A 14,466-nucleotide genomic window follows, 5' to 3' on the forward strand; every position below is an offset into this window, starting at 1 on the left:
AGGGCTGCTTCAGCCCAGCAGGGGAGGGTGTCCAGCCTGGGGGACAGCGTCCCTCCCGCTCAGGCTGTACCAGGCTGCGACCTCTTGTGGTCATGGCAGGAGCTGCATTTCTTTGAGCCAACCTGAGAGCAGTGAGGTGCCACCTGGAAGGCCGGGGGGCAGGAGGTGATGCCCACATCAGTGTAGGTAAAGAAGAGCTAGGCGGTCAGCAGGTTAGTGGACAGAGCAGGTGCGGGGGTCTGTGACAGCAGCAAGAGGGGTGGGCCAGGGAAGGTGAGCAGCCGAGCACCGAGGACAGGGGGCCATCGGGAAACAGAGGCAGGCTCATAGCCACGGGGTGGGAGCCGGGTGCAGAGCATTGGTCTCTTGGGGACAAGAGAGCTGTGATGTGGGTCTGTCACAGCCCTCCCCATGCGGCCCCGCCTGGCCATCCTGGGAGCCACCGTCATGTGTAGCAGGCGGAATGACTGAATCAGACCCCTGAGGGTCACGTGCACTAAGAGTCTGATTTCTCTCTGCCCCCCAGCCTCTGGCCGATGGTTCCTCCAACCCGTCTCTGCACGAGAATTTAAAGCAGGTGGTTTTGCCCCACCAGCCGGTGGAGGCGTCGCCTTCCAGCAGCCTGGGGAGCCTGAGCCAGGCGGAGAAGGAGGAGTGCAGCTCCTCCTCCAGCATCCACTCCACCGCCAGCGACGACAGGTTCCTCGGCCGCACCTTCCTCCGGATCCACAGCTTCCCCGAGGCGCTGACCTGTGAGAGGTGAGGGGGTGTGGGTGGAGGGCGCAGACCCAGGGAGCACATCACTGTCAGGGGAGGGAACAGAGGCCCAGAGAGGTTAAGCTACTCAGCCATGGACACACAGCTGCCCAGTGTCAGAGTGGGACCCTATATCCTTCTGTCACTTGTCCTGTGGTGTCGAGCAGCATGGGGGTTATGGAGTCCGGCTCAAGCCCCTGTAGAGACATCAGGGGGCCTCAATGATTCACCGGCGTGCCTTGGGCTGGCACAGCAGCAGCGAGCACGGATTAGGCACCTCCTGTGTGCTGGGCGGACTGCTGCGCACTTTGCAGGGATTACTTATTACATGCACACAAGGATCAGGCCTGTCTTGTTCCTTGCCCTGTCCCGTCCGCCAGTGGATCCTGGGACAGGTTTAGTGATGAATAATTTAATCAGTCAATGAATTTAATTCCTCCTAAGGACCTTATCAGGTAGGGGCTACTGTTGTCCACATTTTATGAAGTGAGTCTCAGAGAGGCGGAGTGACTTGCCCAAGGTCACACAGTGGATGGTGATGGGGCCACGTTTGACCCCACCACTTTATCTCCGATGCCCACGCTCAGAATCATATAACTACCCAGCCCAGAGCAGGGCTGAGCACGTGGGAGGTGCCCAAGACTCAGTCTGGCAGGTTTGTGGGTTGGTCCTCAGGCCTGTCCACTCTGACGTTTGGTGGGTTCGAGGGGCCTTGGACACGGTCCAGGGCTATGGAAAGAGTGGGCTCAGGGCCCTGAGCTTGGGAGGACCCTGAGGGTGGCCCGGGGCAAGAGCAGCTTCACTGGACAGGAGCCTGGTTGGCTTGGCCTGCCTCACTGGAAAAGGCTGTTTCTGGGTATTTGGACCTAGAGGACTTCTAACCATTTAAAGCACATTTACCTAGTGAGAAAAGAGGTCACAGGCCTCTCTTTACACCCTGCCTCTTACCTGCCCCTGTGACCATGTGGCCAATACTTGATTTCTCTGACCCTCGAGTTCCTGAGTCAGTTTCCTGGTCTGTAAAATGGGCACAAGAATGTCTACATCACAGCACTCAGAACCAGACACGTGATACCAGACACGCAAGTGACCGGGAGGAAGGGTCAGTTTCGTTTCTCCCACCCGCCCTCTCTTCCTGTTCTGTCCTTGATGTCCAGGCCACAGTCCCCTTCAGATAGCTTCTGTGACTCCTTGTAAACTGAGGGTGGCTGTTAGGACCCTCCCCGCACTGCAGAATTTAAACTCTGGCGCCAGGACGCGCATGGCCTGCACTGAAGCCCAGATGCGCTAATCCCCTAACCTCTCTCCCGCCTCAAACACTGACCGTCTGCTTCGTTTCTCTTTCGACTTTGCAGCGCCGACCTTGACTTGTGTGTCTACAGCCTTCACCTGAAGGATCTGCTGCAGCTGGACGCGGCGCTGAGGCGGGACAAGCACTTGGTAGGTGGAGAGGTGGTCGCATCGCCTCGTCGGGGCTCAGGAACTGGGACACGGGCTCTCTGGGCACTGAGCCCCTAGGGAGATGGGCGTGGGTGACAGTGGAGCGAGCACGGTGGGGAGGGAGAGCGACCTTAGGCGTAGACCCCTCGGTGGAAGAGCGGGTCCTGCCTGCTGGTGGGCACCGGCTTCACTTTACCCAAAGAGAGAGAGACAGACAGTCAGACAGACAGAGACAGAGACAGAGAGACAGAAGCAGGAGGAGGAGGGGAAGGAGGGGAGGCGGGAGGGAGGTACCATTGTTTAAACCTTTCTCTTTGTTGTTTCCTTTGTTGGCAATAGATGTTCATCCTGATTTTTAAAATGTGCCTCCTTGACCTTTTTCCGAAAAAGAAGCCTGATGACGAATTCTACCAGAAGATTCTTTCGAAACAAGAAAATGTAAGTCTTCTACCTGTATTTCAAGGTAACTGGAAAGTAGTTTATTATGACATATAAAACTTGTGAAAGTGTGTTTGCTTTCATGTGTAAAGATAGTTTAGTACAATGTACACTTTTTAACATAATATAGAGATGTGAAAGTGTGTGTACAGATATACAAATAACAGTGTGGCCCGGCCGGGCGTGGCTCAGCGGCTGAGCATAGGCCTAGGATCCAGGCAATCGGGGTTCGGTTCCCGGTCAGGGGGCCTGCAGGAGGCAGCCGATCAATAACTCTCTTATCATTGATGTTTCTATCTCTCCCTCTCCCTTCCTCTCTCTGAAATCAATAAACATATATTTAAATAAAAAAATAAAAATAACACTGTGTGCTACTAAAATATGAAAAAAACATTGGAAGCAGAGAAACTAGAAGGGTGTTGGTCACAGTCACTGTCCGAGAGAATCACCGCTGATGGGAATTTCTGCACAAGTTTGGGGTGTTTTTAAATATATAATCTTCCAGGACTTAGAAGGACTGAAAGATACTGCTTCGTTGTTTTCTAAGTCTGATCTGTATTTTGTAGAGAGGGTAGGAAAATGGGAGAAAATAATTCCTTATTCTTGAGACTCCATATTTAATGAGCAAAATAGGTTTTTATCATCCAGCCTTAAATCGGACAGCACCCAGAGCACTTACTTATGGTTAAGCAATACTACATGGTAAAAGCCCGCCTTTTTCTAGAATTTAAGAAAGATTCGATTTTTCCCTTTGTTTTCCTTCTCTTGCCTGTTTCAGGATTTAGAGGAACTGGAAAGGGGACTGCAGGTCAGGCTGTCCCACATGGACACGTTGGGCGCCGGGGACTCCGAGTACATCGCCCTGGCGGAGGTGGAAAGGAAGGAGCGAGAATACTCCGAGCAGCTGACGGGTAACGTAGGTGATGGGTTTTCTTTCCGGCATAAAAGCTGTGCTTTCGGGACAGTCCAGCTGGTGAGATTAAAGATGTGGATGGCACCTAGAACCCTGTTTAATACCGAATTCCCGGCCCTGTCTGCCCCTAGCCTCCAAATTAAGCCATAGAGAAGGTATAACCGAGGGCCAAGATTTACAGAGGAAGGTTTTTTATTTTTGTAACCGATCCCCCTTGTTTAAATTTTAGATTGACCTTTTTACCCCTGAAAGCAAAGATTGCTGTAACCCTGTGCGTCATGAGCCCCGGGGGGCTGGAGCAGATGCCGGCTACTAACTTCTCACACTCGGCTTCACTCACAAAAGCCTGTTTCAGATCCCAGAGAGGATGGCTCCCCTCAGATGCCTGTTTTGCTTTTGGGCTCCACGTCCTGCGTTCATATATGATGTATGAAACAGACGTTTCCTTGGCACGCAGGTGCTGTGCTGGCTCCTGGGGACTCAAAATGAACTTAGACCTGGCCCTGTCCGAGAGACGCTCAGGCCGGCCTGGGGCGGGGCGGGGCGGGGCGGGGCGGGGGTGATGGGGAGTGACAGGTGAGCAGATGAGGGCTTTCTGGGTTACAGGTGTGACAGATGGACACACGGGGAGGCTGGGGCACAGTGCAGAGAGGAATTCGTCTTACCCCAGGGTCTGGAAAGTCTTCGTAGAAGAAAGGACCATCGAGAGGCCGTTTGGGAGACACGTGGGTGCTGGCCAGTGGGTGGCAGAGAAGGCAGCCGGGGGTCCAGGAGCAGGCAGAGTGAGAGGAAGCAGAGACAGGCCCCAGGGCCCTCACGCCAAGGAGGGGGAATCGCTGCGGGTTCGCAGCGGAGGGGGGCGTGGCCCGTTTCTGGGTTAGAAGGACCACGCAGGCTGCGGTGTGCGGGTCAGGTAAGAGCTGCTGGGCTGGTGCAGCAGGAGTTTCCTGAAGGCATTGGAGTGGGTGGAGAGGTAAGAAAGCGGGAGCCAGTAGGGTGGACTATAATGACGGGGGGAGAGGGTAGGGAGGGTCAGTCCTAGGGAAATAAGGACCCCAGACTGAGGACAGGTTGGGAGGGGAGGCAGTGAGCTCTGGCTGGAGGACTTGGAGATGCCCAGAAGTGTCCACTTCAGCGTCGGCGAGGTGGAGCCAAGGAGACGCTCACAGCTGGGAGCTGAAGGGGCCTGAGCCCCGTCTGCCTCTGCCTCCCCTTAGCTCTGGGACCCAGGACGAGGGGTCCCTCTCTCCGAGCCGCCGCCTCCCCCCAATCTACGTTTTATCTAGAAGTAAACTGTGGGACGCACACAACCTGCCCGCCGCGAACAAAAGACATCGTTAGGACTCCCGGGGTCATTGTTCTCGGATGCGGGGCCCCACTGATGCCAGCGAGGCCTGACCCTCTCAGCCACGAGGGGGTCCTAGCTCCGCTTCCCATGAGGTGGGGAAGGAAAAGATTTTCCAGCAGAATGTTTTCATGGTCAGCGTCGTCTCTGCCGGATTCTGTCTTATACTTTGGGGACAATAGCTGATATTTAAAGGGGCACGTTCCATCCCTTCTGAAGACCTGGACGCTTCCCAGCGCCCCCTGGCAGGACGCACAGCCTGCTGGAGTCTCCGCTGGTTCTCGTGGCTCCCGCCTTAGCAGCGGCTCTTTGCTGGTTGTGAGAAGCCACCTTGCAACTGACGGGGGCCTGCGGAGGAATGGGAGGGACCTCTCGGGAATGCGATTACTGCCCAGACGGGCTCGCTCCAAGTGCAGAATTGTTTGGAGTCTCAGTTTGCTATAAGGACGGAATTGTAGTTCCTGAGCCTGGGCCATACAGCTTTATCGCTTTTATTTTATTTTTTTTAATCCTCACGTGAGGATATTTTTTCCATTTTTCTTCAGAGAGAGTGGAAGGGGGAGGGAGGGAGGGAGAGAGAGAGAGAGAGAGAAACATCGACGTGAGAGAGACACATTGACTGGTTGCCTCCCGCACATGCCCTGACCTGAGCCAGGCATCAAGCCTGCAACCCAGGTACGTGCCCTTGGCTGGAATCGAACCCAGGACCCTTCAGTCCTCAGGCCGACGCTTTAACGACGGAGCCAAACCAGGGTGCTTTATCGCTTCCTTAGCTAAGTTTGCTCCCCCACCTCTGGCTTCTCTTTCTCATTTCACAGATGGACGCTTTCTGGACACAGGTGGAAAGCATCCAGCACTGTCTCGTGGACCAGTTTAAGTGTCCCAGCTCCAAGGCCCGACAGCTCGGGGCGGCTCTGACAGAAAGAATGATCGCAGCAGAAGGGCTGCTGCGTGACTCTCAGGACTCGCAGGCTCTGGTAACGCTCGAGGGGACCGGGGAGGGAACATGGAGAGATTTAAGCTAGAGGTGCGGAGTCGGGAGGCGTGAGGTGCTGTAGAGATCGTTGAGTTAAACACCTTCATATTGTAGATGGGGAGAGAAACCCAGAGAAAAGCAATGAATCCATCTTTCCTTCCCTCCCTCCCTCCCTCCCTCCCTCCCTCCCTCCCTCCCTCCCTCCCTCCCTCCCTCCCTCCCTCCCTCCATCATCCGTCCATCCATCATCCCTCCATCCATCCATCCGTCCGTCCCTCCATCCCTCCGCCCCAGGCATGAAGATGCCAGTCAGCTCCACATTCCTGCAGCACAGAGCACTGTTTCTTTACCCTGGCTGTGCACTGAAATTATCTGGGGACCTTTAGAAAGTACTGATGCTTGGGTCCCAGGTGAGTCCCCACCCCAGAGATCCTGATTTAATCAGTCCAGGGTTTCCAGAGCTCCCGGTGACCGTGGTGAGCAGTCAGAGTTGAAGCCCGCTGGTATGGATGGAGCTTTGCTCTCCCGACTGCCTCATGAATCACCGAGGGAGCTTTCAAAAATGTCCATGCCTCCCGCCCAGGGATCCAGTCTGATCAGTTTGAAGTAGAAGCCCTGGTTTTGCTGCTTTTAAAACTCCCCAAACAATTGTGGTGTGTAGCTGGGGATGCAAACCACTGGGGTAGAGGAATCTGCAAATCCTACTTCGAATCAAGGCCCAGCCACTTGAAGCCGTGTTATCTTAAACTGGTTACTTAACCCCTCTGAGTTCCAAATACTCTATTTATAAAGAGCGGTCCTAGGAGTTGTCACAGACAGGCCCAGGGAAGTGCTCGGTGCTCTGTAACACCCTCATCACCAGCAGGTTTCTCTGGAGGTTTGGGGCTCACCCTGCTGCGTGCGAGGCCCAGGGCACTGTGCACCCATCTCCCCTTCCTCTGACCTTGGGAGCCCATGCATTCCATCTCGGACCTGCGCACCTGCCCAGGTTACACCCGGCTCGGAAACCTTCAGCGGCCGCCCTGCCTGCAGCTCAGAGACCCGGCTCCCCAGGCCCTGTGGAGCCATAGTGGATTCCTGCTGCTTCTCCACAAACCACCTGCTCCAGGGCGTGGTTTGCAGACCGGCGGCCGCCTGAGAGCCGGTTAGAAACGCAGGGCCTCCCCCACACCCAGGCCAGTTAGTTGTGCATGCGAATGTGCCCCGGTGCACCCAGCCCTTGGAGAGCTTTATCTTTGCCTCCCCATTCTGTACACACAGTCCCTTCTCTGCCCAGCGCTGTTAAAAGATGGGCAGATATGCCCACAGTGGACAGAAAGGGAGTCTGCTGATGCCCCTACCCTGCACTCCCTGCCTCCTGGTTCACCTCCAAGCCCCTTTGGACTGGGTTTTAATTTGGTCAGGCTGCTGATTTCTCATCAAAAGAGCAAGACTTTCCCTTTTTACCTAATTATTATCCTGTCAGCAGGATATTGATGCAGGGAAAAAAAAAAGTATCCTTAGCTGACACCGGCCCAAGTATTAGCTAGAAACTTGCAAGTAAGATGAAGGAAACGAATTATCCAGGTTCTCAGATGCTCTCCCTTCAGCCAACATTTAATGAGCACCTACTCTGTGCCACGTTCTGTTGTAGAAACGGCGCCGCAGACTCGAGCCAGAACCCTGAGCACGTCCCACAGTCCTGCCACTTATTAGCTGTGTGACCTCGGGCACTTACTCAGCCTCTCTGTGACTCAGTCTCATCATCTGTAAAATGGGATCAGAGCAGTGCCTGCCCTGAGAGTGTTAGAGATCGGACAGTAGGTCAGGCCTTTTGAACAGAAGCTCACATGGGAAGCGTCTGAGCACTTTGGCCTGGGCAGGTGGACCGGGAACGTGTGACTCTCAGATCGGAGCCCTGGAAGGGCCCTAAAGGTCATCAGAGTCAGTCTCTTGGGATGTTCGAGAAACACCGGATGCCAGGAGCGATGTGGGGACTCGCTGTAGACAGTGATGAGAACAGCTGCATTCCAAGCACTTACTGTGTTCTCGCTACTGTTTAAAATGCTTTGCGTATTATAACTTACTTAACCCTCAAAGCAGCTCTGTAAATCAGGTGTCACATGAGGACACGGTGCCCTAAGTCCTGCGGCTCTGAGGGGTGGAGCCAGGCCGGAGCCCAGGCACTCGAGTCCACTGCACTCGCTCTCGGAGCTGGCAGTGGCCCCACCTCATGTCCCTCTGCTCCTCCCGCCCTCCATCGGGCGCCCCTCCGCTCAGGCTCACCTCTCCCCACTCCCATCTTCCCTTGAATACAAACCCAGAAGCTGCATTGTCGCTAGGAGCCGGGAGGGCCTCGCCTTGCTGCATCTGAGGTGGCTGTCCCCCCTGCCCACCCTGCCTGGGCCCTGGCAGAGCCTCCCCCGTGGCCACAGCGCTGGGGGCTTGGCCTTCTGGGCCCTCTAGTGGGCCTGGGCCCGCTGGCTGCTGGCAGGTTTGTTTCATTGGAGGAGAGGAAGTTCAAGGCCGTCCCTTGGGCTAGTTATGTGGCCCTCAGAATAAACGTCAGGGTCCTTGTCCATAATCGGGGGGTCGTTTTTCTTGCCCTGTTCACACGCTGTTAGAACACAGGCCAGTGCAGCTCAGCCACAGCGAGGCCCAGGCTGGGCAGTCGGTGGCTCAGATCAGCCCCTCTCTTCAAGGAGTTTCATCCCAGCCCAGGACTGTCCTCAGGTTCAGGTCCCTCAATGACAGAAGCACATGGGTGGTGGAGCATGGAGAAGGGGTGCAGTGGGGTGCAGAAGATCAGAGCCTGTCAGGATGAGTAGGACCCAGCCAGGCAGTGGAGTGAATACCAGGAGGCAGGGAGGGTGGCCCAGGAGGAAGGCTCCGAGTGTGCAAAGGCCTGGCGGAGCCGTGAGCCGGGCAGCCAGAATAGGCAGGTGTGTGGGACAAGGCTGGGGACTGAGCCAGGCCTGGTCCTGAAGGGCCTCGTGCTCCATGCCCGGGGTTTGGACTGGGTCTGAGGGCAGTGACTAGAGGGTTTGGGCCAGGGGATGACAGAGCCGTGTCTTCATCTGAGAAAGGCCCATCTGCCGCGTGGAGACAGAGCTTAAGGGGACAGGTGGGAGGCTGGGAGACCGGGAACAGGTCCGAGGCAGTAGCCCAGCGCAGACGTGACTGTGGTCCGCAGGAAGGGCATGGGGAGGAGGCTCTGAACGAGGCAGGACGGCAGGCCTGGTGGGGAAGGGGCTGGGCTAACTCAGGCCTCCATGGTGCAGGTGGGGCAGTGGCGAGATGGGCAAGGACACAGGCCTGCAGCTCTAATGTGGTCCCCATGGCCACTGCAGTGTCCCTGCTCCTTCCGTGGTCCTTGCTCTCATTCGACAGCACCCATTCATTGGGCATCTTCTCTCTGAGATGGAAGGACCATCCGTGCAGACCTGCAGGGCCCCTCTGCCTTGGTCAGCATGTTCTGCGTGGGGTGGAGGCCTGTCCTGCGTAGTAATAATAATGCGATAGAACAGGGTGGAGCTGGTTCTAAGGTCTGCGGTTGGGCATCGCTCCTGAAGTCTCTTCAATCCCCGGAACTCAGGCTCTGGGGCACAAAGGCCCAGGACTCCTGTGACCTTTGTCTCTCCGTGTACTTCTCGGGGCTGTTGGTGGCCAGAGGCCATTGGATGGGGAAGGAGTGGCTGTAAGAAAGGTGGGTTTTCCTCCTGGATCATGGACGTATATTGAATTCCTCCCTGAAGAGCCCGCTCTGGGGAGCACTCAGTATGTACCAAGCGCTCTGCATATCTTAACCAGTGTCCACCTCACTATGGCTCCGTGAGGGACAACAGAGTCTCCCCTGAGGAGCAGGCACAGGAGGCTCAGAAGGGAGCCACTTCGTCTGTGCTCAGCATGCAGGGAGGTTGGGCTGTTAACAGACCCTGTGGCCGAGCGCCAACCCGAGATGTCCCAACCTGACGCCCGGGGTCGTTCTCCTCTCAGGACATCCTGGACAGGACAATGGGCCGGGCACACATGGCGAAGATGATCGAGTTCCTGAAGCTGCAGATCCAGGAGGAGACCAGGTGCCGCCTGGCCGCCCTCTCCCGCAGCCTGGACCTGCTGACCGTCCAAGGCCGGCTGTCCGGGCGCCAGAAGGAGGAGCTGCTCACCCAGCAGCACAAGGCCTTCTGGGAGGAGGCCGAGCGCTTCGGGAGGGGTGAGCGAGCTTCTGCAGGGCCCGGGCCCCCGGGCCGTGGGCCATGGTGGGCAGGGCGGGGCTTAGGGACCTGGGGGGTGAAGGTTTGTGTCGTGTCACCCGGCCTCCCCTGACCCACCCACACCTCCCCACACTCCCCAGGAACCGCCCCTCGTTTATCTCCTGGTCAGTTTGCAGCCGCCCCGCACAGCAGCTAAATAAAACCTCTGTGGCATCCCGAGCCTTGGCCCAAGGGGAGGTGGGGGTCCCCGCGTCAATGCGGGGCCCCGGGCTCGGAGAGGCCAGGCTCCTAAGGCTGGCCTTTGGAAGCAGATGCCCGAATGATGAAACGAGTGAAACGGAATTCGCCCCTCAGTTTCGCCCCCTCCTCTTGCTGGCGGAAGAAGCTGGTGAAAGCTCCGGCAGGAGAGTCACCTGTGACGTCCTGTGGCTTATTTCGATTTCAGAGTTTGCCCAGCGAGTCAAAGATCTGGTCGAGGTGTCACGGGTTCGCCAGGTGGAGGGGACGGCGGAGCTTACACTGGCCCAGGAAGAGGAGCGGAGGAGCGTCCTGGAGGCGCAGCTGACCTCTGACCCCGAGGAGCTCCTGCAGGTGACCCTGCTCCTGATTTACCTGCCATGTCAGTGGGCACGCTCATCCCGGGAGCAGCCATGCAGGCTGACCATGGTGTGGCCCAGTCCAGGCTACCGTGCATGGGGTGCTGGGGGCTTTGTCATCCGGCAGATGGGAGGGTGATTCTTGGCCTCCCCTGGGTCCACCCAGTGGCCTTGGCCAAGTCCTCTGAGCCCTGCGTCCCTAGCTTGCTTGTCTGCATGCCAGTGGCAAGGGCTCACTGGGTGGGTCTCCCAGGGCCTGGGCCGTGGTCTCCAGTAGCTGAATCTGAGGATGCTGTCGGGTGGTTTGTGTCCGGGAGAGAGCAGCCATGGGTAACCTGGCAGCACCTCTCCTCCGGGGCTGGACAAATCACAGCCTGAGGTTTTCCTGGAAGCCCGGCTCACTGGTCCTCGCCTTGGCCTCAGCGTGCAAGCCACAGAAGCCACTTGACCCCGCGCCTCACTTTTCTCGTGTATAAATCAAGGGTGAACATCCTTTTGATCTGAGAGGCAGGGGTCAGGTGGTGAGATTTTTCTGGGCGCAAAACTGCATTTTTCTGTCACATTCAACCTGTTTTTACTCACAGGCTTTTCACGGGGTCCTGGAGAGGCAGAGGGCAAGACGCAGTGACCTGGAGGACGAGGAGACCTTCAGGACCACCGAGGCCGCAGCTGCGCTCTGCCAGGTATGTGGCCTCCCGGCGAGCCCGGCTGAGCCTCAGGATCTGAGTGTGCGTGAGAACTTCACGCCCTCCTGGGCCCGGGCCCCTGAAGGCCCAAAGGGACCTGCCTTATGTTTTCCAAGGACTGCGGACAGTGGCCTGTAGGGGGCAGAGCTGGGAGCAGGGAGACTGGGGAGGCATCGAGGTGGTTCAGGCGAGAGCCACTGGGGCCTGGTGGCAGTGAGGACGCCTGGGACCAGGGTCTGTTTTGATGGTCAGTATCTCAGTCTCCTCTGTTAAAATGGGGACAGGAGGCTTTCTTCATGGGATTATCCAGAGGGTTAAACGAGCCTGCATGTGCAGAGCATGGAAATGCATGAGGCCCAGCATGAATGTTCAAAACTAGTTACGACCGTCACTGTTGTCGCTGTCTAGGAGGGCACGCATGCACCGGAGGGTGCGTTTGCACAGGATACGCTCACAAAGTAGCTGGCCTTGCAGCGTGGCTGGCTCTCTCCCAGCTCCAGCCCCAGCCCCAGCCCCAGCCCCAGCCCCACAGAGGCATAATCCTTCCCTTTCTTTGGGCGAGACACCCATCGTTATATTGTGGGCACTGTGGCTGTGAGATAAATTTGTTGCTCACCTCACAGTTCTCAGGCTGCAGAGAAAAGTGCATTTTTCTAAATTCCCACTGTCTCCCGACCTTTCAACAAACAATAGAGCCTCAGCTTGGCTGAGTCGGATGCTGCTAAATTGCACGTCTCGGCGGCTCAGGAAGAGGCTTCAGAACCAGCCCAGAGCCGCCCGTGAGGACGGTGCGGAGCCGGCGCCGCTTGCTTCCTGGAATTTCACTTCCCACCGTCCTGCCCACGCTGTTTCCCTGCCTGGCTCCCGGGAGAGCGGGGTGAGGAACAGACCTGCCAGGCTTCAGGCTTCTCAGCTGCAGGTTCTCACAGAGTCAGGGTGCGGAAAATAAGAGAACATGAAACTCTGCCCTCAAAGAAGGCAGCGATATTGGGCACTTATGAAGTGTTCAGGAGTAGTCTCCACGACATCCCTCACTTCTGGTACCAAATGCAAACTCAAGTGTCCCCAAGGCCACCCTCCTGCTCTTTGACGCTCTAAAGGACTAGCTCTGCAAGCTGTTCTCACGGTTACGGGTTATTACGGCAGGAGGTACAGGCTAAAGTCAGCCAGAGACGGGGCCCATGGGTCAGAGCCAGAGTCCCCAACGTGAAGCTTCCGGTGTCCTCTCCCGTGGGAGCTTGGGCAGCAATAGCCTCCTGACAGCGATGTGTGACATTACACACCGCGTATCGCCAACCACGGAAGCTCCCTCGAGCCTCGGCGTCCACGGTTTTTATCGGGACGCAGTCACATAGACACCGTCGACCACCCGTGTGGCCGGCCTTAACCCCCAGCCCCTTGCAGGCGGAGCTGATACCACCTGGCCCATGGCCCCCACCCTAAATCACACCATTATCCCAGACTACCTGAGGTGGCCCAGGATCCCCAGTAATCAAAGGGAGGACACTCCAAGAGCGTAGAGGTCACCTCCCGGGAGCCAGGGCAAAGGCCAGGCCTCTGTTTCAACAAGGTCAGTCCTTTGCTGCCCAGCAGTGAAAGGTTAAGGTATTTTGCTCAAGGAAACTCAGCTGGGGAGCCTGGGATTCGGGCCTGGGGCCCATAACATTCAAGGAGGGAGAAGAGATTCAGTGAACAAGAGAAGGGAGAGGGAATCGGCCACAACTGATGAGTGAACGAGGGAATCGATTCTGAAGACAGGGTGTTAGTTCGCTATGGCTGCTGCAACAAATGAACACAGACTCCCTGGCTAAAACAACACAAAGTTATTACCTTCTAGTTCTGGAGAGCAGAGTCCAAAGTGGGTGTCCCTGGGCTAAAGCGAAGGTACCAGCAGGGCCGCATTCCCTCCGGAGGCCCCGAGGGAGAATCCGTTGCCTTGACGCCTCCGACTCCTGGGAGCGCCCACATTCCTTGGCTCGTGGCCCCTCCTGCCTTAGAGCCAGAGATTTTGTGCTCCTGCCTCTGGTCCCACCATCCCACCTCCTCTCACTCTGACCTCCTGCCTCCCTCTCTTACTGACAAGGACCCTGTGCTTCCATTGGACTCACCTGGGTAATCCAGGATCATTTGCCCGCCTCAGGGCCCTTAACTCACACCTGCACAATCTCTGACCAGGCAGGGTGGCGTATCCCAGGGGTTCGAACATGGACACCTTGGGGAGCCATTATTTTGCGTACATTTGTTTGGAAACTGTTTCCAAGGAGTAAAAAAAAAAATTAGGTTTCGTAGAAATACCAAAACAACGGTTTTCTGGGCAGGAATCTATTGGAGGTAGGTCTTGAGGAGGAAATGATAGAACCGTGGGCACCAGGTGGCCCGTGGCCCTGAAAAGAGGGTTTCCGTGGTACGGGTGAGGGCCAGTCAGTTTGCTCGGTCCTTTGTCAAGGTTGAAGGGCGGCGAGTCGTCGCGAAGGATGCTGAGGCTGAGGAAAACCGACTGGCACATCCCGTGCGCTGCTCTGGCAGCAGGCCAAGGCCGCCCGGCTCTTTGTTTTAACTTCATGTAGTTACTGGAGCAGCTAAATTGTTTTCTATATTTGAGGAAGTAAAACTCGCCAGTGCCTTCATGGTACTATCTGCCAACCGATTACGCCCCCTCCTTCCTTTTAGTAATTTTCCCAACCAGCTCACCTTGCAAAGAGGCGCAAAGGTGCAAAGGAGAGAAGAGTTGCTGGGGAGCAGACAGACCAGGACTGGGCCCTTTCTGGCTGTGTACCCGCTGTGTGGCCCTGTGTCTTATCACCTAACCTCTCTGATCCAGGAATTCCTAGCTGCGTTCCTTGTCGGTTGATCATATCAAAAAAAACCCTCTTTGAATTTTGACACCCAAAATTGCTACCCGTAGCCCTTAAGATGAAGTCTTAACACCCTTAACCTAGCCTGTGATGACCACCCAGCCTGGGCTGTGACTCTCCCACATGACCTGACACGAGACCCATCTGACTTGGCCCAAAAGACCCACCCCGTCTGACCCATGAGGCCCACCCAGCCCGGCCCGTAAGCCCTCCTGATGTGGCCCACAAGGCACCCATGACCTGGCCCACCCACCACCTATCTGGAGTA

The 14,466-nt window shown here is 56.6% G+C and overlaps 1 protein-coding gene across 1 annotated transcript in view; it reads left to right on the forward strand.

Annotated features, from left to right (window-relative positions):
- The window catches only part of EVC (EvC ciliary complex subunit 1), a 39,574-nt gene that overhangs the window by 8,517 nt on the left and 16,591 nt on the right, over nucleotides 1-14,466 (forward strand). The window contains exons 4-11 of the mRNA XM_087828339.1: nucleotides 527-759; nucleotides 2,112-2,196; nucleotides 2,536-2,634; nucleotides 3,413-3,550; nucleotides 5,711-5,869; nucleotides 9,844-10,060; nucleotides 10,507-10,652; nucleotides 11,242-11,340. Coding sequence (XP_087684465.1) covers nucleotides 527-759; nucleotides 2,112-2,196; nucleotides 2,536-2,634; nucleotides 3,413-3,550; nucleotides 5,711-5,869; nucleotides 9,844-10,060; nucleotides 10,507-10,652; nucleotides 11,242-11,340 — 1,176 coding nt within the window. The remainder of the gene's footprint in view (nucleotides 1-526; nucleotides 760-2,111; nucleotides 2,197-2,535; nucleotides 2,635-3,412; nucleotides 3,551-5,710; nucleotides 5,870-9,843; nucleotides 10,061-10,506; nucleotides 10,653-11,241; nucleotides 11,341-14,466) is intronic.

The sequence above is a fragment of the Miniopterus natalensis genome, chromosome 1, assembly GCF_054644295.1.
Source record: "Miniopterus natalensis isolate mMinNat1 chromosome 1, mMinNat1.hap1, whole genome shotgun sequence".
NCBI classification, from domain to species: Eukaryota; Metazoa; Chordata; class Mammalia; order Chiroptera; family Miniopteridae; genus Miniopterus; species Miniopterus natalensis.